This window comes from Mercurialis annua, linkage group LG2 (genome assembly GCF_937616625.2).
Source record: "Mercurialis annua linkage group LG2, ddMerAnnu1.2, whole genome shotgun sequence".
NCBI classification, from domain to species: Eukaryota; Viridiplantae; Streptophyta; class Magnoliopsida; order Malpighiales; family Euphorbiaceae; genus Mercurialis; species Mercurialis annua.
The window spans coordinates 10,201,201-10,225,728 of NC_065571.1; the positions used below are offsets into that span (position 1 = coordinate 10,201,201).

The 24,528-nt window shown below is 31.4% G+C and overlaps 4 protein-coding genes across 6 annotated transcripts; 1 reads left to right on the forward strand and 3 right to left on the reverse strand.

The window, feature by feature from the left end:
- Window positions 1–1,702: 1,702 nt before the first annotated feature.
- Window positions 1,703–4,697, reverse strand: LOC126670456 (uncharacterized). Its single transcript, XM_050364191.2, has 2 exons — window positions 4,442–4,697; window positions 1,703–4,238 (listed from the first exon to the last, which is right to left on the reverse strand). The coding sequence occupies exons 1-2, from the start codon at window positions 4,446–4,448 to the stop codon at window positions 1,912–1,914; spliced, it is 2,334 nt and encodes a 777-aa protein (XP_050220148.1). The 5' UTR covers window positions 4,449–4,697; the 3' UTR covers window positions 1,703–1,911.
- A 3,973-nt stretch (window positions 4,698–8,670) lies between these two features.
- LOC126670457 (uncharacterized) lies at window positions 8,671–11,665 on the reverse strand. The gene is made up of 2 exons (XM_050364193.2): window positions 11,410–11,665; window positions 8,671–11,206 (listed from the first exon to the last, which is right to left on the reverse strand). Exons 1-2 carry the CDS (start codon window positions 11,414–11,416, stop codon window positions 8,880–8,882), a joined length of 2,334 nt encoding a protein of 777 aa, XP_050220150.1. The 5' UTR covers window positions 11,417–11,665; the 3' UTR covers window positions 8,671–8,879.
- Window positions 11,666–15,102: 3,437 nt separating this feature from the next.
- Window positions 15,103–19,161, reverse strand: LOC126670458 (uncharacterized). 3 transcript variants are annotated; one of them, XR_007638734.2, is made up of 5 exons: window positions 18,919–19,161; window positions 18,700–18,809; window positions 16,202–18,571; window positions 15,740–15,816; window positions 15,103–15,573 (listed from the first exon to the last, which is right to left on the reverse strand). XR_007638734.2 is itself a non-coding variant. In XM_050364195.2 (4 exons), the coding sequence occupies exon 3, from the start codon at window positions 18,546–18,548 to the stop codon at window positions 16,206–16,208; it is 2,343 nt and encodes a 780-aa protein (XP_050220152.1). In that variant the 5' UTR covers window positions 18,549–18,571; window positions 18,700–18,809; window positions 18,919–19,161; the 3' UTR covers window positions 15,103–15,816; window positions 16,202–16,205. The 3 variants fall into 3 exon arrangements, 2 of the variants coding, with proteins under 2 accessions (XP_050220152.1, XP_050220151.1); XM_050364195.2 differs by having other exon boundaries at window positions 15,103–15,816; XM_050364194.2 differs by having other exon boundaries at window positions 15,221–18,571.
- Window positions 19,162–19,728: 567 nt separating this feature from the next.
- Window positions 19,729–23,819, forward strand: LOC126670742 (polycomb group protein FERTILIZATION-INDEPENDENT ENDOSPERM). The gene is made up of 13 exons (XM_050364559.2): window positions 19,729–19,951; window positions 20,440–20,505; window positions 20,648–20,770; window positions 20,937–21,017; window positions 21,087–21,179; window positions 21,306–21,381; window positions 21,797–21,876; window positions 21,966–22,037; window positions 22,395–22,454; window positions 22,597–22,693; window positions 22,975–23,038; window positions 23,429–23,488; window positions 23,595–23,819. Exons 1-13 carry the CDS (start codon window positions 19,775–19,777, stop codon window positions 23,659–23,661), a joined length of 1,116 nt encoding a protein of 371 aa, XP_050220516.1. The 5' UTR covers window positions 19,729–19,774; the 3' UTR covers window positions 23,662–23,819.
- The last annotated feature ends 709 nt before the right edge of the window (window positions 23,820–24,528 follow it).

The window sequence follows — 24,528 nt, forward strand, 5'->3', positions numbered from 1 at the left end:
ATTATATCTAAATATTCACATTAAATTTTGGCTTAATGTCTTAAAATTATCAAACTCTTTCAAATGAGGTAGATTATAATCAAACTTTTCAAAACACCAACTTTAACCCATTTTCACCAAGTACTTTTCAATTTGTTCCAATTATGATCATTTCGTCAATAACTTTTAAATTCTAATAAGTGTTTTTCAAATAAAATATGATTAAATTTGGTTAGAATTGAAAATATTTGAAAATGTTAGAATTGAAAAAGAATAAACGATTGGCTAAAATTGAAATATACTGATTAAAAATGGGTTAATTGGTTTTTTAAAAGGTTAGAGGAAGGGAGGGAGGGAGGTGGAGTGATGTGTGTGTGTGTGTATGTCAAAACCTGCAAAATGAAAGGCAATAGAAATTGAAACTAAATTTTTATATCTATCGACTTTTTCCAAAGAAAATAACAATTAATTAATATATAATAAAAATAATTCTCTTTTTAAAAAATTAAGAATGAACTGACAATTATCATCTAATCTGAGAAGCTTTTAGTAATTATGTCTAATATATAGCCACTCATATGCACAAATTTGCAAGCTGGGCAGTTCTCTTACGAAATGCACATTCTTTTTTTTTTATCAAAGGTGGAAATCGACTCTTTAGAATCTCATGTTAGTTGTTAGTTACCGAGGCGTGGTTCGAACCCACAACCTCTCGATGCACTTAGAGACGCCTTAACCATTCAGGCTAGGCCCACATCGGCAAATGCACATTCTTTGGCTCTTCATAAAACCGTATTCTGGAAGACAACTACATCTATTGTCCTGCATATCCAACAACAAACACATATTAATCGCATTTACAAAAGCCGAACCAGCCTGAACAATTAAATGAAACTAATAACTTCTATTCGGTTCGATTTTGATACAAGCAAACTGAAAAAAATCCAAAGAAACCGATTGGTTTGAAAGATTTGAATTACTTATAAAATTTAGTTCGGTTCGATTTTAAAATGAAAGCAAAAGTTTGATTCAGTTTGCCACCTGAGTAAGTAAAATTCAGAAGTGCCAAACTCAGCAATATGCCAAATAAACCAACTTCAATCATTCCTCAATTACCTAAACATTTCAACCGGCAGACATTACATTACTGACTACCCGACATTGTTCAAAACACATCTCTATCTCGATTTTAGAATCTTGCTTGTTCAATTCATATAAATACGTTGTTCGAAACTCAGAAATACAGAAGCGAACCAAAGAGTGTCCAAGAAACAAAAACACAGTGAAACATCATAATACCAGAAAAGAATAGTTCTATGCTGCTGTCATAAAATTGCAGTTCAGCTTTTTTACTTTTTTATCCATAGTTCGAGATCAAAGAGGCAATGACTAGAATCTAGCATTGCTTCACCTGAACGTGAAGACACAACTTCACTATGTCAGACTTTAGTACCAGACGCAAAACTTCTAAAAGAAAACTAGTTCTTTATCGTCTTCGAGAATCTCATATGAAGACTTCAACCTTTGAAAGTTAGCATTAGCATTTGGGTCATCAGGGTGCAATACCAATGCCTTTTCCTTGTAGGCTTTCGATATTTCATTTTAAAGTAACCCTCAAACTTCACAATGATCATAATGATCCATATCAGCATTCATAACCACAAGACTATCTGCAAAGCATAAAAAGACGAAACTCAATGGTTAATCCACTAATACACACATGTCAAACATGTTAATCCCAAGATTAGAGGTGCCAGTACAGAGAACCAAATTTCTTACAAAAATGAAGCCAAATAAAATGTTATAAAACTTCATTAAGTTAAGCTCCATGACTTCCAAATCAAAAACTCATCACATAAAGAAAAATCTAAACAAAACTAACCATAACATAATTTAAACAAAAGCTTCATTATATCAGCTACATTGCATATTCTAAAAATGTTGTAAAATATCTTCATCATCAATCGCAGCAAATATCCCGCTCTCAATATAACACACCATCCTATCATTTATCCATTCATCTCTCGTCATGTCGTGTAACTCTGTTTTGATAATATTCATTGATGAAACAGCTCTCTCAACGGATGATGTAGCCACCGGTAGAATTAAAGCCAACTCAATCAAGCGATAAACCAATGGAAACACCAAGTGCCTATAAGTTTGAACCATCTTTCTTGCAAGACTAGCAAGATCATGACAACTAGTAAAATCAGAACTTTTTCTCACATCGCAAATGTATGTCTGAAGTTGATCTTTCAAGATGGACATATCAGTAGATGAGAAATCATCAGAATAAAGCATAGCAAAACTAATCAATTTATGCTGATCAAATCTAGCAAAAGAGTTGCTTGGATCGAGACATGAGATGTATCCTAATAGCACATTGCTTGTTTCAGAGAACCTATTATTCATCTCCACAACAAGCAGATCAATCACCGCAAGAAAAATCTCATTACGATAATGATGATGATAGGTTATCGTTTGCCCCACACGCCGAGAACGCCCTGGAATTGGCAAGTGCTCTTCCATATCAGGCACCGGGATATGCATCTTCTGACAAAAGATGACAACCTCTTGTAATAAAGCATCCCACCCATCCTCTCGCAGTTTTTGTAACACTTCTTTGAAATAATCTATTAGGTTCATTGCAGTAGCAATATTCCGATGCAGTAAGCTATTTGACAAAACATGTGACGTACCCAATATTTTACGCATGAAATGCAGAACAAATACAAACTGAAAACTTTCCATCTTCTCTATCAAACTGCCGGCTGATTCCCTATGTCCAAAAAGAAAACCATCTTCATGAACTTTTTCAAGTACCCACAAAACTGAATCCCACATGCACATCAAACGAATTAAAGTTACATAATACGAACCCCAGCGAGTATCAGATGGCCTTGCAAAGCTAGTCTCTTGATATTTGTCCCTCCCTATTAAAGAATCATCTGCCTCTAATTTCTTCAAGATGTCATGATATTTTTGCTCAGATGCATTTGTTCTTTTGGAAAAATCACCAACTGTGTCGACAATCATACTTGTATAAGTAAATAAGTCCCAAACAGCCGGAATGTTCTTAGCAACAGAAACAACCACCGAATGCAACTGATGGGCAAAGTGATGAATACAAAAGGCAAAAGGATTTTCATTTCGAATAAGCTCCTTCAAGTCATTAAATTCTCCCCTCATGTTGGAAACTCCACCATATGATTGACCTCGTAATTTAGAAATAGACAAACCATGACGAGCAAATACTGCTTTTAATGAGCCGAAAGAAGTGTCACCAATAGTCTCAATGGCAAGAAACCTTTCAATTACCTCGCCATTCTTATCCACAAACCTCAAGAATACCACCATTTGTTGCTTCATGAACTCATCCCAAACTTCATCAATAAGAATGGAAAAATTACGATCTCCAAGTTCAGTGAGCATGATTGATGTTATTTGTGAAGCACAAGCTTTGACCAATTCCTTTTGAATTTGGGGAGAAGTCACTTGGTTATAATCGTGAGCATTACTATCAATAATATTTCTCACACTTTCATTACAGTCCGCATACCATGTCATCATCTCTAGAAAATTTCCCTTGTTTGAAGAGATAGAAGACTCATCACTACAAAATGCAAGACCCTGCAACAGGAGAATGCGAACAACATGTAACACTACTGTCAAACGAGTGTGATAAGTAACTTCCATTTCAGGATTTTGAGCTATCAAAGCAAGCGACATGTTTTGATGTTGATTCTGGAAGTCCTCACAATCACATCTTGCACTATTATGGATACTGCTAACTCCGCCAACATGTTCATTAAAAGATTCAATTGCCTTTTTCCAATTATTAAACCCTTTACTCGTAAAAGCTGTACTTCTTGAAGAAGGACGAGCAAAGAGATAACAATACAAACAATAAGCGGAGTCTTTTTCATCGCTATACTCTAACCACGGAAATTTTCTGAACCATACTGCTTGAAAACTCCTCATGTTTTTCCCTTGTTTTTTCTTAGGAAAATCAAAGCGATATGGTTGACACGGACCTTTCGACAGGTACGCCATCCTGACATGATCTCTAATTGACACATCATAGCTCTCAATATAGTTTCGAACCCCCGGATCGACAACGAGTTCATCGGGATTGAACTCCACACGACTTCTCTTCTGTGGAATATTGATGATGGCTTCAGAAGATGATGACATACTTGAGTCAAGATTCTTAGGTTCGATTTTGAAAAAATCCATCAAACCTTTATTTCTTGATTTATCTAAAACAAATATTCCAAACAAATCATGTGAGTTTACTTATTAAAAACATATAATTATTCACTTATTCACAAAACAAATTCATCAATTCACTCATACAAAATAGCAACTGTTTTACAGCAAATAAAATAACACATTTCTGAAAAAAATACTTTAAAAAGAACTAATCAAGACTTGATTTGATCTTACTATATAATGAACTTACCATTCATCAGAATTTGATTGTGCAATTGCAAAAGATGAGTAAAATAACTTGCGGGTTGCTGTTAGAAGCTCACAAATTTGAAGAAAAAAATAGCTTCTTGGTAAATAACAGGTTAAAGATTGAAGATTTCCGATCAGGCAACGGCGGCCGGCGGACATAGCATCACTGGCAGAGTATTGTTTGTGTTATGAGAATTTGGCTTCTATTTTCTTCAAAGAGTGCTTATTTTCCAAAGCTTTTATTTTCTTTTCAAAATCACAATAGTTTTGGTTAAACATAGTTTTAAGTCTAATTTTAATTTTAATTAAAAAATATAATTTTAAAACTATTTAACAAATAAAAGAATTATTACCTAATATTCAAGCTCATATACGAGCTATTTTGTATTTATACATACACAAATTAGCTCATTATATGCAAATGTAAACAAGTCGAACACTATTATATTCAAATTTAAATTATTTATATATATACCAACGTAAAGTGAAGTTCAAGGTCAAGTTGTTTAGATTAACAAATTCTCATAAATTTTTCGGTTTGTTTACCATCGTTGTAAGAATAGAATAAAAGATAGAATAAAAAAATAACTTACTCCATCAAAAAATAACTTACTCCATCAACTTAACAAAGATCTAAAAAGGTAAATTCATAGTTTTTTAGTAAAAGATGCTAAATTACATTATCGAATCATTTGAATTTAAACAAAAAGATATATGTTTTACACATCGAAATAGTATACTACAATTAAATATTATTATTTTTGTTAACAAATATCTTCAAAATATCAAACTTTTTCTTTTGAGATCAACAATAATAAAACTGTTCGCAATCGCCTAATTTAGTCTGTTTTTGGGAGTGCGTTGATTATAAGTAAATAATCACTTTTTTTATATAAAATTCAGGTCCTATAAGTGGTTTCCACATTGACAACAAAATTGATTAAATTTCAAAATTAGATAAAATTAGCACTCAAACCTACAAAACGAGTTAAACTTTTTTTGAAAAATTTGATTATAATTGATCACAAAATGTAAATGTTTGTTATTTTTAAGATATTAAACTTTTGTTTATAAGTATTCCCCATCACCAAATGTAATATAGACTAGTATAATTTTACGTGTTGTTTTATAGCGTGACTCGTCAATTTAAAATAAATGACTTACCGATTGCTAGTTAAATATTAAAAGTGATCTATTTAATTATAACTTTCCATAATTATATTAGTTTAATTACTTTAAACAAATGGTATAAATCTTTATTTCTCAGATTGTAATATTTACATATAATTCAATTAGTTTACGTATTAGCGGCTTGCACATAGTTTTGTATTTAATGCTAAAATCATCCAAAACCGAATATGAGACTGGATCACCTCAAGTCCAAAATTTCATTCATTTTTCTCAAGTACATTTAGATGTTTGATATTTAAATAAAATGATCAAATTGAAGAAATTAAAAGTCATTTTGCTTAAATGTTAAAAATCTAATTGAACTTAAAAAAAATGGAGGGAATTTGAACTTGAAAGGAGCCATTTCCAAATACATAAACCATAAAATAAAATTACAAGTAAATTATATAAAACTAATTTAATAATTTAATTTTTTTATTTCATTTATTATAATTAGTGAAAGTTTAATTTTATAATTAATATGCCTAATCACTGAAAAAACCCTCACCTTTATATTTTTTTTCAACTCTACCCTAACGTTGAAAAGTTGTCAATTTTATACCACTTTTGAATTTTCCGTTTTCAATTGTACACCAATTTTTTAATTTTTATTATTTTCTTTACTTAAATGATAAAATCATTCAATTAACTAAGTCTAAAAATAAAATAATTTTTTTTATAATATTAAGTTCCAAATAAAAAAAACCATTCATGTTTGAATTGAAATAAATCTCACATGTATACTATATGCCGTACACATCTGCGGATGTGAAAATAAAATCTGCGGAATCAAAGGGTACATTTTGTCATTTTTTGTAACATTATATACCACTTTAAAACAAAACAAGCATTAAGGATCGGAGTTAAAAATCGAACCTTACCACTAACACTAATAGTTATTTTAATTTTTAATTATATTTCATAAAATAAAAGAACATTAAATAAAACATATTTTTATAAATAGTTTGTTTTAATTAATACTCTCACTCTAATAATCATCTCAATAATTTTTCAAAAAAATAATAATCATCTTAATAATTTTTAATTTTTAATTATATTTTATAAAAAAAAATATGAATCCTCTAACTGTATTAGTTATCTCGATGATTCTGTTAAGTTATCATACATTATCCCATACAATTACAAATAGACATATAAAATTGCAATAATAGTCTTTATCAAGATTTATATATTTAAATAATTTATAAATATTAAAAATTATTAAAAATGTAAGAAATTTAATTTTAATAAGAATTTATAAAGTTAAAAAGATACTCGAAATGAGGTCTAACAATTTTTTTAAATTAAAACTTTTGCATTTTTTATCAATTACGACCAAACCTTTTAAATTTTACAATTATATCTAAATATTCACATTAAATTTTGGCTTAATGTCTTAAAATTATCAAACTCTTTCAAATGAGGTAGATTATAATCAAACTTTTCAAAACACCAACTTTAACCCATTTTCACCAAGTACTTTTCAATTTGTTCCAATTATGATCATTTCGTCAATAACTTTTAAATTCTAATAAGTGTTTTTCAAATAAAATATGATTAAATTTGGTTAGAATTGAAAATATTTGAAAATGTTAGAATTGAAAAAGAATAAACGATTGGCTAAAATTGAAATATACTGATTAAAAATGGGTTAATTGGTTTTTTAAAAGGTTAGAGGAAGGGAGGGAGGGAGGTGGAGTGATGTGTGTGTGTGTGTGTATGTCAAAACCTGCAAAATGAAAGGCAATAGAAATTGAAACTAAATTTTTATATCTATCGACTTTTTCCAAAGAAAATAACAATTAATTAATATATAATAAAAATAATTCTCTTTTTAAAAAATTAAGAATGAACTGACAATTATCATCTAATCTGAGAAGCTTTTAGTAATTATGTCTAATATATAGCCACTCATATGCACAAATTTGCAAGCTGGGCAGTTCTCTTACGAAATGCACATTCTTTTTTTTTTATCAAAGGTGGAAATCGACTCTTTAGAATCTCATGTTAGTTGTTAGTTACCGAGGCGTGGTTCGAACCCACAACCTCTCGATGCACTTAGAGACGCCTTAACCATTCAGGCTAGGCCCACATCGGCAAATGCACATTCTTTGGCTCTTCATAAAACCGTATTCTGGAAGACAACTACATCTATTGTCCTGCATATCCAACAACAAACACATATTAATCGCATTTACAAAAGCCGAACCAGCCTGAACAATTAAATGAAACTAATAACTTCTATTCGGTTCGATTTTGATACAAGCAAACTGAAAAAAATCCAAAGAAACCGATTGGTTTGAAAGATTTGAATTACTTATAAAATTTAGTTCGGTTCGATTTTAAAATGAAAGCAAAAGTTTGATTCAGTTTGCCACCTGAGTAAGTAAAATTCAGAAGTGCCAAACTCAGCAATATGCCAAATAAACCAACTTCAATCATTCCTCAATTACCTAAACATTTCAACCGGCAGACATTACATTACTGACTACCCGACATTGTTCAAAACACATCTCTATCTCGATTTTAGAATCTTGCTTGTTCAATTCATATAAATACGTTGTTCGAAACTCAGAAATACAGAAGCGAACCAAAGAGTGTCCAAGAAACAAAAACACAGTGAAACATCATAATACCAGAAAAGAATAGTTCTATGCTGCTGTCATAAAATTGCAGTTCAGCTTTTTTACTTTTTTATCCATAGTTCGAGATCAAAGAGGCAATGACTAGAATCTAGCATTGCTTCACCTGAACGTGAAGACACAACTTCACTATGTCAGACTTTAGTACCAGACGCAAAACTTCTAAAAGAAAACTAGTTCTTTATCGTCTTCGAGAATCTCATATGAAGACTTCAACCTTTGAAAGTTAGCATTAGCATTTGGGTCATCAGGGTGCAATACCAATGCCTTTTCCTTGTAGGCTTTCGATATTTCATTTTAAAGTAACCCTCAAACTTCACAATGATCATAATGATCCATATCAGCATTCATAACCACAAGACTATCTGCAAAGCATAAAAAGACGAAACTCAATGGTTAATCCACTAATACACACATGTCAAACATGTTAATCCCAAGATTAGAGGTGCCAGTACAGAGAACCAAATTTCTTACAAAAATGAAGCCAAATAAAATGTTATAAAACTTCATTAAGTTAAGCTCCATGACTTCCAAATCAAAAACTCATCACATAAAGAAAAATCTAAACAAAACTAACCATAACATAATTTAAACAAAAGCTTCATTATATCAGCTACATTGCATATTCTAAAAATGTTGTAAAATATCTTCATCATCAATCGCAGCAAATATCCCGCTCTCAATATAACACACCATCCTATCATTTATCCATTCATCTCTCGTCATGTCGTGTAACTCTGTTTTGATAATATTCATTGATGAAACAGCTCTCTCAACGGATGATGTAGCCACCGGTAGAATTAAAGCCAACTCAATCAAGCGATAAACCAATGGAAACACCAAGTGCCTATAAGTTTGAACCATCTTTCTTGCAAGACTAGCAAGATCATGACAACTAGTAAAATCAGAACTTTTTCTCACATCGCAAATGTATGTCTGAAGTTGATCTTTCAAGATGGACATATCAGTAGATGAGAAATCATCAGAATAAAGCATAGCAAAACTAATCAATTTATGCTGATCAAATCTAGCAAAAGAGTTGCTTGGATCGAGACATGAGATGTATCCTAATAGCACATTGCTTGTTTCAGAGAACCTATTATTCATCTCCACAACAAGCAGATCAATCACCGCAAGAAAAATCTCATTACGATAATGATGATGATAGGTTATCGTTTGCCCCACACGCCGAGAACGCCCTGGAATTGGCAAGTGCTCTTCCATATCAGGCACCGGGATATGCATCTTCTGACAAAAGATGACAACCTCTTGTAATAAAGCATCCCACCCATCCTCTCGCAGTTTTTGTAACACTTCTTTGAAATAATCTATTAGGTTCATTGCAGTAGCAATATTCCGATGCAGTAAGCTATTTGACAAAACATGTGACGTACCCAATATTTTACGCATGAAATGCAGAACAAATACAAACTGAAAACTTTCCATCTTCTCTATCAAACTGCCGGCTGATTCCCTATGTCCAAAAAGAAAACCATCTTCATGAACTTTTTCAAGTACCCACAAAACTGAATCCCACATGCACATCAAACGAATTAAAGTTACATAATACGAACCCCAGCGAGTATCAGATGGCCTTGCAAAGCTAGTCTCTTGATATTTGTCCCTCCCTATTAAAGAATCATCTGCCTCTAATTTCTTCAAGATGTCATGATATTTTTGCTCAGATGCATTTGTTCTTTTGGAAAAATCACCAACTGTGTCGACAATCATACTTGTATAAGTAAATAAGTCCCAAACAGCCGGAATGTTCTTAGCAACAGAAACAACCACCGAATGCAACTGATGGGCAAAGTGATGAATACAAAAGGCAAAAGGATTTTCATTTCGAATAAGCTCCTTCAAGTCATTAAATTCTCCCCTCATGTTGGAAACTCCACCATATGATTGACCTCGTAATTTAGAAATAGACAAACCATGACGAGCAAATACTGCTTTTAATGAGCCGAAAGAAGTGTCACCAATAGTCTCAATGGCAAGAAACCTTTCAATTACCTCGCCATTCTTATCCACAAACCTCAAGAATACCACCATTTGTTGCTTCATGAACTCATCCCAAACTTCATCAATAAGAATGGAAAAATTACGATCTCCAAGTTCAGTGAGCATGATTGATGTTATTTGTGAAGCACAAGCTTTGACCAATTCCTTTTGAATTTGGGGAGAAGTCACTTGGTTATAATCGTGAGCATTACTATCAATAATATTTCTCACACTTTCATTACAGTCCGCATACCATGTCATCATCTCTAGAAAATTTCCCTTGTTTGAAGAGATAGAAGACTCATCACTACAAAATGCAAGACCCTGCAACAGGAGAATGCGAACAACATGTAACACTACTGTCAAACGAGTGTGATAAGTAACTTCCATTTCAGGATTTTGAGCTATCAAAGCAAGCGACATGTTTTGATGTTGATTCTGGAAGTCCTCACAATCACATCTTGCACTATTATGGATACTGCTAACTCCGCCAACATGTTCATTAAAAGATTCAATTGCCTTTTTCCAATTATTAAACCCTTTACTCGTAAAAGCTGTACTTCTTGAAGAAGGACGAGCAAAGAGATAACAATACAAACAATAAGCGGAGTCTTTTTCATCGCTATACTCTAACCACGGAAATTTTCTGAACCATACTGCTTGAAAACTCCTCATGTTTTTCCCTTGTTTTTTCTTAGGAAAATCAAAGCGATATGGTTGACACGGACCTTTCGACAGGTACGCCATCCTGACATGATCTCTAATTGACACATCATAGCTCTCAATATAGTTTCGAACCCCCGGATCGACAACGAGTTCATCGGGATTGAACTCCACACGACTTCTCTTCTGTGGAATATTGATGATGGCTTCAGAAGATGATGACATACTTGAGTCAAGATTCTTAGGTTCGATTTTGAAAAAATCCATCAAACCTTTATTTCTTGATTTATCTAAAACAAATATTCCAAACAAATCATGTGAGTTTACTTATTAAAAACATATAATTATTCACTTATTCACAAAACAAATTCATCAATTCACTCATACAAAATAGCAACTGTTTTACAGCAAATAAAATAACACATTTCTGAAAAAAATACTTTAAAAAGAACTAATCAAGACTTGATTTGATCTTACTATATAATGAACTTACCATTCATCAGAATTTGATTGTGCAATTGCAAAAGATGAGTAAAATAACTTGCGGGTTGCTGTTAGAAGCTCACAAATTTGAAGAAAAAAATAGCTTCTTGGTAAATAACAGGTTAAAGATTGAAGATTTCCGATCAGGCAACGGCGGCCGGCGGACATAGCATCACTGGCAGAGTATTGTTTGTGTTATGAGAATTTGGCTTCTATTTTCTTCAAAGAGTGCTTATTTTCCAAAGCTTTTATTTTCTTTTCAAAATCACAATAGTTTTGGTTAAACATAGTTTTAAGTCTAATTTTAATTTTAATTAAAAAATATAATTTTAAAACTATTTAACAAATAAAAGAATTATTACCTAATATTCAAGCTCATATACGAGCTATTTTGTATTTATACATACACAAATTAGCTCATTATATGCAAATGTAAACAAGTCGAACACTATTATATTCAAATTTAAATTATTTATATATATACCAACGTAAAGTGAAGTTCAAGGTCAAGTTGTTTAGATTAACAAATTCTCATAAATTTTTCGGTTTGTTTACCATCGTTGTAAGAATAGAATAAAAGATAGAATAAAAAAATAACTTACTCCATCAAAAAATAACTTACTCCATCAACTTAACAAAGATCTAAAAAGGTAAATTCATAGTTTTTTAGTAAAAGATGCTAAATTACATTATCGAATCATTTGAATTTAAACAAAAAGATATATGTTTTACACATCGAAATAGTATACTACAATTAAATATTATTATTTTTGTTAACAAATATCTTCAAAATATCAAACTTTTTCTTTTGAGATCAACAATAATAAAACTGTTCGCAATCGCCTAATTTAGTCTGTTTTTGGGAGTGCGTTGATTATAAGTAAATAATCACTTTTTTTATATAAAATTCAGGTCCTATAAGTGGTTTCCACATTGACAACAAAATTGATTAAATTTCAAAATTAGATAAAATTAGCACTCAAACCTACAAAACGAGTTAAACTTTTTTTGAAAAATTTGATTATAATTGATCACAAAATGTAAATGTTTGTTATTTTTAAGATATTAAACTTTTGTTTATAAGTATTCCCCATCACCAAATGTAATATAGACTAGTATAATTTTACGTGTTGTTTTATAGCGTGACTCGTCAATTTAAAATAAATGACTTACCGATTGCTAGTTAAATATTAAAAGTGATCTATTTAATTATAACTTTCCATAATTATATTAGTTTAATTACTTTAAACAAATGGTATAAATCTTTATTTCTCAGATTGTAATATTTACATATAATTCAATTAGTTTACGTATTAGCGGCTTGCACATAGTTTTGTATTTAATGCTAAAATCATCCAAAACCGAATATGAGACTGGATCACCTCAAGTCCAAAATTTCATTCATTTTTCTCAAGTACATTTAGATGTTTGATATTTAAATAAAATGATCAAATTGAAGAAATTAAAAGTCATTTTGCTTAAATGTTAAAAATCTAATTGAACTTAAAAAAAATGGAGGGAATTTGAACTTGAAAGGAGCCATTTCCAAATACATAAACCATAAAATAAAATTACAAGTAAATTATATAAAACTAATTTAATAATTTAATTTTTTTATTTCATTTATTATAATTAGTGAAAGTTTAATTTTATAATTAATATGCCTAATCACTGAAAAAACCCTCACCTTTATATTTTTTTTCAACTCTACCCTAACGTTGAAAAGTTGTCAATTTTATACCACTTTTGAATTTTCCGTTTTCAATTGTACACCAATTTTTTAATTTTTATTATTTTCTTTACTTAAATGATAAAATCATTCAATTAACTAAGTCTAAAAATAAAATAATTTTTTTTATAATATTAAGTTCCAAATAAAAAAAACCATTCATGTTTGAATTGAAATAAATCTCACATGTATACTATATGCCGTACACATCTGCGGATGTGAAAATAAAATCTGCGGAATCAAAGGGTACATTTTGTCATTTTTTGTAACATTATATACCACTTTAAAACAAAACAAGCATTAAGGATCGGAGTTAAAAATCGAACCTTACCACTAACACTAATAGTTATTTTAATTTTTAATTATATTTCATAAAATAAAAGAACATTAAATAAAACATATTTTTATAAATAGTTTGTTTTAATTAATACTCTCACTCTAATAATCATCTCAATAATTTTTCAAAAAAATAATAATCATCTTAATAATTTTTAATTTTTAATTATATTTTATAAAAAAAAATATGAATCCTCTAACTGTATTAGTTATCTCGATGATTCTGTTAAGTTATCATACATTATCCCATACAATTACAAATAGACATATAAAATTGCAATAATAGTCTTTATCAAGATTTATATATTTAAATAATTTATAAATATTAAAAATTATTAAAAATGTAAGAAATTTAATTTTAATAAGAATTTATAAAGTTAAAAAGATACTCGAAATGAGGTCTAACAATTTTTTTAAATTAAAACTTTTGCATTTTTTATCAATTACGACCAAACCTTTTAAATTTTACAATTATATCTAAATATTCACATTAAATTTTGGCTTAATGTCTTAAAATTATCAAACTCTTTCAAATGAGGTAGATTATAATCAAACTTTTCAAAACACCAACTTTAACCCATTTTCACCAAGTACTTTTCAATTTGTTCCAATTATGATCATTTCGTCAATAACTTTTAAATTCTAATAAGTGTTTTTCAAATAAAATATGATTAAATTTGGTTAGAATTGAAAATATTTGAAAATGTTAGAATTGAAAAAGAATAAACGATTGGCTAAAATTGAAATATACTGATTAAAAATGGGTTAATTGGTTTTTTAAAAGGTTAGAGGAAGGGAGGGAGGGAGGTGGAGTGATGTGTGTGTGTGTGTGTATGTCAAAACCTGCAAAATGAAAGGCAATAGAAATTGAAACTAAATTTTTATATCTATCGACTTTTTCCAAAGAAAATAACAATTAATTAATATATAATAAAAATAATTCTCTTTTTAAAAAATTAAGAATGAACTGACAATTATCATCTAATCTGAGAAGCTTTTAGTAATTATGTCTAATATATAGCCACTCATATGCACAAATTTGCAAGCTGGGCAGTTCTCTTACGAAATGCACATTCTTTTTTTTTTATCAAAGGTGGAAATCGACTCTTTAGAATCTCATGTTAGTTGTTAGTTACCGAGGCGTGGTTCGAACCCACAACCTCTCGATGCACTTAGAGACGCCTTAACCATTCAGGCTAGGCCCACATCGGCAAATGCACATTCTTTGGCTCTTCATAAAACCGTATTCTGGAAGACAACTACATCTATTGTCCTGCATATCCAACAACAAACACATATTAATCGCATTTACAAAAGCCGAACCAGCCTGAACAATTAAATGAAACTAATAACTTCTATTCGGTTCGATTTTGATACAAGCAAACTGAAAAAAATCCAAAGAAACCGATTGGTTTGAAAGATTTGAATTACTTATAAAATTTAGTTCGGTTCGATTTTAAAATGAAAGCAAAAGTTTGATTCAGTTTGCCACCTGAGTAAGTAAAATTCAGAAGTGCCAAACTCAGCAATATGCCAAATAAACCAACTTCAATCATTCCTCAATTACCTAAACATTTCAACCGGCAGACATTACATTACTGACTACCCGACATTGTTCAAAACACATCTCTATCTCGATTTTAGAATCTTGCTTGTTCAATTCATATAAATACGTTGTTCGAAACTCAGAAATACAGAAGCGAACCAAAGAGTGTCCAAGAAACAAAAACACAGTGAAACATCATAATACCAGAAAAGAATAGTTCTATGCTGCTGTCATAAAATTGCAGTTCAGCTTTTTTACTTTTTTATCCATAGTTCGAGATCAAAGAGGCAATGACTAGAATCTAGCATTGCTTCACCTGAACGTGAAGACACAACTTCACTATGTCAGACTTTAGTACCAGACGCAAAACTTCTAAAAGAAAACTAGTTCTTTATCGTCTTCGAGAATCTCATATGAAGACTTCAACCTTTGAAAGTTAGCATTAGCATTTGGGTCATCAGGGTGCAATACCAATGCCTTTTCCTTGTAGGCTTTCGATATTTCATTTTAAAGTAACCCTCAAACTTCACAATGATCAATGTCAGCATCCATAACCATGCTATCTGCAAAGCATAAAAAGATGAAATTGCAGAACTTTTATTGAAAAAAATAAAACTCAATGGACTATCAATTCTCCAAAAAAATCCACACAACTGCATAAAAAGCATGAAAACATCGACGAAAATAAAGACTACTGAGAGCAATGACAGTTACAGATTGCGAAACAACCTATTATAAACAGAGGAGGTTTTGGTCTGTCCCTTTCCTTCCCTTCATCAACATGTCTTTTGAGAGGCCTGTCATAACTGGAAGAAGAAGTAACCTTTACAGATAAACATCTAGAGATTTTATAGATAGACAAAGACGAGTGAATTAACAGTTGTTATGGCATGTTATGAAACAACACTTCTTCTACTGTACTCATCGTCAACCATTGACAGTACAATTTGTGAGGCTATCCACATTTTATATAGAAGATTCAGTTAATCCACTAATAAACACATGTCAAACATATTAATTCCAAAATCGGGTAGCAATACAGATAACCAAATTGCCAACAGAAATGAAGCCAAATAAAAGATATTAAAACTTCATTAAGTTGAGGCAGATAGCTTCCAAATCAAAAAACTCATCACTTAAAGGAAAATCTAAACAAAAATAATCATAACATAATTTAATCAAAAGCTTCACCATTTCAGCCACATTGCATATTCTGAAAATGCTGTAAAATGTCTTCATCATCGGTTGCATCAAATATCCTCCTTTCAATGTAACACACCATCCTATCATTTATCCATTCATCTTTGATCAGGTCGCATAACTCTGTTTTGATAATCTTTTTTGATGAAATAGCTCTCTCAACGGATGCCGTAGCCACCGGTAGAATTAAAGCCAACTCAATCAAGCGATAAACCAATGGAAATAATAAGTGTCTGGAAGTTTGAACCATCTTTATTGCAAGACTAGCCAGATCATGACAATTCGTAAAATCAGAACTTTTTCTCACATCGCAAATGTACGTCTCAAGTTGATCTCTCAAGATGAATAAATCGGTAGAAGAAAAATCATCTGAATAAAGCTTAGCAAAGCATATCAATTTATGATGATCAAATCTAGCAAAAGAGTTTCTTGGATCGAGATATGAAATGTATCCTAACAGCACATTGCTAGTTTCAGAGAACCTATTATTCACCTCTACAACAAGCAAATCAATCACTGCAAGGAAAACCTCATTGTGATAATGATGATAATAGGTTACTGATTGCTCCCGACGCCGAGAACGTGGTAATTGCTCTTCCATATCAGGCACCGGAATATGCATCTTGTGACAAAAGATGACAACTTCTTGTAACAAAGCATCCCACCCATCCTCTCGCAATTTTTGTAACGCTTCTTTCAAAGCTTCTATTAGCTTCAAGGCACTAACAATACTCCTATCATTCTGCAGCAAGATATTTGATAAATCATTTGTTGTACCCAATATTTTAACCATCAAATGCAAAACAAACACAAACTGGAAACTTTCCATCTTCTCTATCAAACTGCCAGCTGAATCACAATTTTCAAAAATAGAACCATCTTCATGAACTTCTTCAAGCACCCACAAGACAGAATCCCACATGGACATCAACCGGATTAAAGTTACATAATATGAACCCCAACGAGTATCACATAGTCTCACAAAATTAGTCTCTTGATATTTGTCCCTTCCTAAGAAAATCTCATCTGCCTCTAATCTCTTTAAGATGTCCTCATGTTTTTTTTGCTGTAATGGGTCTCTTCTTTTAGAAGAATCACCAACTGTCTTCACAATCATAGTTGTATAAGTAAATAAGTCCCAAACAGCAAAGATGTTCTTCACAACAAAAACAACCACCAACTGTAACTGATGGGCAAAGTGATGAAAATGAAAGGCAAAAGGATTTTCATTTTGAATAAGAGCCTTCAACTCATAAACTTCTCCCCTCATATTGGATACTTCACCATATGCTTGACCACGTAATCTAGAAATAGATAAACCATGTCGAGCAAATAATGCATCCAAAATTGCTTTTAAAGAACCAGAAGAAAAGTCACTAATAGGCTCAATGGCAAGAAACCTTTCAATTACTTCACCATTTTTATTCACAAACCTCAAAATTACCACCATGTGTTGCTCAAAGTCATCACAGATTTCATCAATAAGAATAGAGAAATTACTATCTCCAAGTTCAGAGAGCATGACGGATGTTGTTTGTGAAGCACACAAATTAACCAATTCTTTTTGAGTTTGGCGAGATGTCATTTGGTTATAATCGTCAACATTATCACCGATAATGTTTCTCACACTTTCATTGCAATCTGCATACCATATCATCATCTCTAGAAAATTGCCCTTGTTTGGGAAGATAGAAGACTCATCACAACCAAATCCATCACAACGAAATGAAAGACCTTGTAATAGAAGAAAGCGAACAACATGTAACACTACTTTCAAACGCATGTGATATGTAACTTCTGTTTCAGGATTTTGAACTATCAAAGCAAGCGACATGCTTCGCTGCTGATTTTGAAAATCCTCACTATCACATCTTGCACTATTATGAACACTGCTTACTCCGCCGGCATGTTCATTAAAAGCTTCAATTGCCTTTTTCCAATTGTTGAACCCTTTACTCGTAAAAGCTGCACTTCTAGAAGTAGGACGAGCAAAGAGATAACAATAAAAACAATATGCAGAGTCTTTCTCAATGCTATATTCTAACCAAGGAAATCTTATGAACCATGATTCTTGGAAACTTCTCATATTTTTCCCTTGTTTTTTCTTAGGAAATCCATAATCATATGGTTGACACGGACCTCTTGACAAGTACTCCATCCTAACTTGATCTCTAATTGCCACATCGTAACTTTCAATATTGTTTCGAACCCCGGGATCGACAATGAGATCATCGGGATTGAACTCCACACGAACTCTCTTCGGTGGAATATTGATGGCTTCGGAAGATGATGACATACTCGAGTCAAGATTCTTAGGTTCGATTTTGAACAAATCCATCAAAACCGAATTTCTTGATTTATCTAATAACAAATATTCCAAAAAATCATGTAAGTTTTACTGCTTAAAAACATATAACCTATTCACTTATTCACAAACACAAACATTATGAAAACAGTAACTCTTTTGCAGCAAAGAAAATAACACATACCTGAAAAAATGGTTTAAAATGCACTAATCAAGACTTGACTTGATCTTACTATAGTTCAACATAACTACTTCAAAAAAGTTTACACCACTATACTCAACTTGGATGCATTCCTACAAAAATCATCAAATAAAAAAAATAAAATTAATACTAAAAATAACAAAAAGCATTAAACAAGACGGGAAAAAATATATCCAAGAGAGTTAAAAAACAACAACTTACCATTCATCAAAATTCGAGAATTTGTTGATGTAATTGCAAAAGATGAGTGAAAATAATTTGCGGGTAAATAAAAGGTTAATGATTGAAGATTTCCGACGAAGAAAATAATCGAAGGGTCCGGTAACACTGGCAACGGCGGCGAACGGAAAAAGCAGTAGAGGAGTAAAATTATTTTGATTGTGTTTAGGGTTCTATTTTCTTGAAATCAGGGTTCTATTTCGTTCTTCTATTTTCTTTATCAAAATTACTATAGTTTTGGTTAAACTGGTTTTAATTAATTATAATTTTAATTAAAACAAATCAGTTATAAATATAATTATGTAGATAATTTATATAAAGTGAATGTATTTGTAACATTTTATATAAGGTAACATTAAAATTATATAATTTTAATCAAATAAATTACATTCATGGTAATATTTTATAATCGAGTTCATAAAAAGTCAATTCACAAACGGTCAAATATGAGCCAGCTTGTGAATTCATATACAAGTCATGTATAAATTTAAATGAGTTGAATCCCATTAGATCAAATTCGATCTGATTAAATTTATCGATATAAAATAAAGTTTAAGATCGATTTATTTAGACTAAGAAACGCTTATAAATGTTCGTTTGGTTTAATGTTGTAAGAGATAATATACATAATCATTTTACTCCATAAATTTAACATATAAGATTTTAAAAGTTAAAAAAAAAGTAAATTTAAATAGACTATTTCAAATAGAAAAAGTAGTTTTTTAATTATTTTTCCAATTTATATCATTCCCTTCAATAAAAGTTAGCTGCATATTTTGTGTTGTATATAAGCAGCAGTATTTCCTAGTATTAAAGATCTGAAAATCGAAGTGGGTAAATGTCAAAAATTGGACTAGGATGCGAGCCAGTGTTAGGGTCACTCACTCCATTAAAGAAGAAGGAGTACAGAGTCACCAACAGGCTCCAAGAAGGCAAACGACCCTTATATGCTGTCGTTTTCAATTTCATTGATTCTCGTTACTTCAATGTGTTTGCTACTGTTGGTGGCAACCGGGTCCGTATCACTCTCTTTTATGGCATGTTTTTAGCTTGTTTTAAGGTTCAGTTTGTGAAATTTTGGCTATCTTAAATAAATTTGTAGTCTTTTAGCTTTTTTAATTTGATTCATTGGTTATGGTTATGCTGGTTTAATGATGTTATTTAGTATCTCTTGGGGGGTTTTGAAGTTCAATGCTTGTTCAGCTTCAATTTGGAGCCTTTTTAGGACAAAGAGAGCCTTTTTTTTTTCTTTTGATCTTTGATTGTGGTTATGTTGACATTATCATGTTATTTAGCATTCTTTAGATTAGTTTGGAGGCTCGATTCTAGTGAAACATGATTACTGCAAAGTTGCAGACTTTAAAGGAAGTGGGGAGTATTGATTATTATGTGGTGTACCTTCAAACCTCCAAAATGAAGGGCCTTTGCTGTCGCAATTTGTGCCGTTCATTTTAGTGTGTTGGTAATGCTGAAACTTTTGAATCTTTTCTTTTTGTTTTGCAGGTGACTATTTATCAGTGCCTCGAAGGAGGTGTTATAGCGGTTCTGCAATCATATGTTGATGAAGATGTAAAAGAAGGCTTCTTTTTTGTTTTTGTTTTTACTTTTTGGCTGGTGTTTATATGCACTTGTAAGGTAGTTTTGTTTACTATTCTAAATGGGAGCAAATACCCTTACAAATTGTTGGAATTTCCATGTGCTTTTAGATCAGAAGGATGAATCTTTTTATACGGTGAGTTGGGCGTGCAACATTGATGGAACCCCATTTGCTGTAGCTGGAGGAATTAATGGTATAATACGCGTCATTGATGCTAGCAATGAGAAGATACACAAGGTTTGTCATCTTCCTCTTTTTCTTTGAGCCTGTCACGAACTACTTAGTGCTGTCGCAATGGAGAGATTTAGCAGAATCAAAAATAGACACTGTGTATGAGTCACAGAAAAACAATTTTTGGTTTCATTACTTTTTTTACCTGATGTTTTATTTCTTACACGGGCAGAGTTTTGTTGGCCATGGGGACTCGATTAATGAAATCAGGACTCAACCACTGAAACCTTCACTTGTGGTGTCTGCAAGCAAAGTAAGTGACACTAGTTTCTTCTTATTATTTTGATCTTGTCTTCTATAACCAATATTAAGAGTGAACCAGGATGAATCTGTTCGTCTGTGGAATGTTCACACTGGAATTTGCATTTTGGTATTTGCTGGTGCTGGAGGTCACCGCAATGAGGTTTTGAGTGTGGTAAGTGGAGACAAATAAGTAGTTGTATGTTCTCTGTTACAATTGGAAAGCATATTTTATGTTTTATTATTTCTGTCACATTATTCTGTGTGTTTGAAAAATGAAAAATGGTCATGTTGCTTTTAGGACTTTCACCCATCAGACATATACCGGATTGCAAGTTGTGGTATGGATAACACTGTCAAGATTTGGTCAATGAAAGGTTAGCTAGTTTTCAATCCTTTATTTTTGGTCAATCGACAAGTTTCTTCATATGCATTTGACCAATGGGCAGTCCATGACTAATGGCCTAGAATAAAGATCATGGGATGAAATAGAAATGCAAATTTCATGTTTTAGTTCAATTAAGTAATAAATCTTCATCAGATTTTCCCTCATATCAGAAAATGAAAAAGAAAGTTTCGTATGATTATGGAGCAGGTCTTGGGCTGGATTCAACATTTATATGTTTCGACATAATGACGATTAATTGGTTAAATGTATTGGATTGATAATATTTTACTTAGATATTAGATTTGATGTACTTCCTAAAAAATATGCTATTCTGTCACTATTTTGTCTTCATTTATTCAACTATTGTTAGATTACCTTCAATCACATTTTTGTCTGTTCTGCAGAATTTTGGACATACGTAGAGAAGTCATTCACATGGACGGATCTTCCTTCAAAGTTCCCCACAAAATATGTTCAATTCCCAGTGTGTAGCATTTATTCTCTTTTTGCCTTTTGAGTTTCAATGGATTTATTAACATTCCTTCAATTTATATATTGCTTTTGTCTTTGCAGGTTTTCTTAGCTTCAATTCATACAAATTACGTCGACTGCAATAGGTGGCTTGGTGATTTTGTCCTGTCCAAGGTAAATCATATGACACTCGCTTGACGAATTGGTTCTTTTGATGTCTGAATTTAGAATTTTGATCATGTGTTTCTGCCTTATCATGAGGCTCCTTAGCTTTTTTAATATACTTAAGTTCAAATTAGTTCGCCGCTACCTATAAAATCATCACTTTTAAAGGAGAAGTGTGTTTTCTTTCTTACTTTACTGGTGGTACAACTGTAAGATGATCGCCTTATTATAGCAGGATCCAGCATAATTCAAGCTTAACTTAAGTTCGTAATCATAAGATATATATTCTACGCTTTCTACGCTTTCTACGCTGATTCCTTATGATTTTCTACACTTATGTCTGTATTTTCTAATGCGTGATTGCAGAGTGTTGATAACGAAATTGTACTGTGGGAACCAAAGACAAAGGAACATTCTCCTGGGGAGGTTAGTTCTTATTTCTGTTTCCGGACTTCATCTTGATGAGATTTCTTGTCCGCTTAGCAACCAAAACTACTTTTTTTTTCAAAAGTATATCTTGATATTTTTTCTTGTCTATTTAATTCTGATGAAAATATTTCTCGTGTAGGGTACTGTTGACATCCTTCAAAAATACCCTGTTCCTGAGTGTGACATTTGGTTTATCAAATTCTCATGTGATTTCCATTATAATGCAGCTGCTATAGGTAATGTTTTGTATAAATTTATTGACATGCTATTAATTATTTTGATTTAAGCTCTTTTCTTTCTAAGTGGTGGAATAGAATGTAAAAATACCTACGGATTCCCCCAATTCCTCTAGATCGCCTTGAGCGCTACTCCAACCATAACATAATCGACATATCGCAATAAAATAATCTTTTGGTTTCTTTTTAGTTGACTTTTGTTTGCTTAAGTAATCCATGTCTATTACTATCTTTTATGAAACTTTAGATTTTCATAATAGGCTTTAGATTTTGTCTAACAGGGAATAGGGAAGGGAAGATCTATGTGTGGGAACTGCAAAGTAGTCCCCCTGTTCTCCTTGCAAGGTAATCTTTTTGCCTCTCTCCAACCCGAATCTTCTCAAAGAACCTTGCATTGATATATGACTGCCATAGAGGTGTACATTCCGTTCAAACTGAAATGAACTAAAATTTTAATTTTTCTAAAATCAAACTAAACCATTTTTATAAGAAATTCAAATGTTCCAAAACTAGCAAACCGAACTAATCGGGTTGGTTTGATTTTTCGGTCCAATTTGCACCAAAGGTGAACTTGAGTATTTCACTCTCAAAACCGAACTAATCCAAACCAAAAAAACTGAAAATTTTAATAATTTTAAAAGAAATGGAATTTTATCGGTTTGGTTTGGTTTTCGTACACCTAGAAATCTGTTCTCACACTCAGTGACTCACTAGTATTGGTTGTTTCTCACTCAGGCTATCTCATAGCCAATCGAAATCTCCAATTAGGCAAACCGCAATGTCCTTCGATGGAAGGTAAATCCGACAGGAAAATTAAAGTTGAGTTAAAAATGGTTAATGCATGCCTAGTAGTAAATTTAAGTTAAAGGCCGGATGTTTTGTTTGTTATTATGTGTTGCAGCACCATCCTTAGCTGCTGCGAGGACGGAACCATATGGCGCTGGGATGTAGTCTCATCCGCTTCATAAGTACATGTCTCGGTGACTTTTTTTCGGCGCGGTAGTTCAGGTTTAATGTAATTTTTTTATCTTTTTATGGGAAGTGTGTTTAATGGAACTACTAACGAAAAAACATTCTTTTAATTATTTTTAGGTAATTATATATATATAAACTTTATTTTTCATTATTTTTATTGAAAATTCTAAATATTTCATTTTAGCTGATATTATTTTAGATTTAATAAAAAATTAATATGCCAATTAATAAAAATTCTGTTCTATTCTCATTTTCTTATACCAAACCTGCCCTGCTGCCAAATCAATATTCATGCAAACTTGGTAAGATGTTAAAGTTTGCCAAATTTAAGGGTGAACAAATCAATTTAACTGAATGAATAGATTGGATTACTTTTATCTTTTACATTGAATTAACTGAATTAATTAAAAAAAATTAAAGTAGATCAAACTCGCCTAACTGTTGGTGTATTTAATTAAACCAATAAACACATAAAGTATAATAAACCGACCAAATTAACTAAAAGTAGATCTATTAATTCGATTTATCCAAATTTCTATTTGGTTTCCATAGGAGCCAAAGCTAAAAAATAGCACAACTTTTTATTTAGGAAAGGCCTAATAGTAAAATACTAAAATTGTAATTTTATCCAAAAAATTTAATTTTTATAATGATGTCCCAATTTCATAATTTCACTATAGCCAATTTGTTTTTCTAATCAATTTAATTGTTCTAATTTTTTAGTTAAATTTATCACTTCGTACTTAGCAAAATTCATTTTTCAATATTTATCTTTTAATATTAAAAAATCAAAAATAATGTTAAAATCTAATTTTAAATTTTCTAACTTTTTCGGTGGTTGAAATAAAAAAAATTGAAAC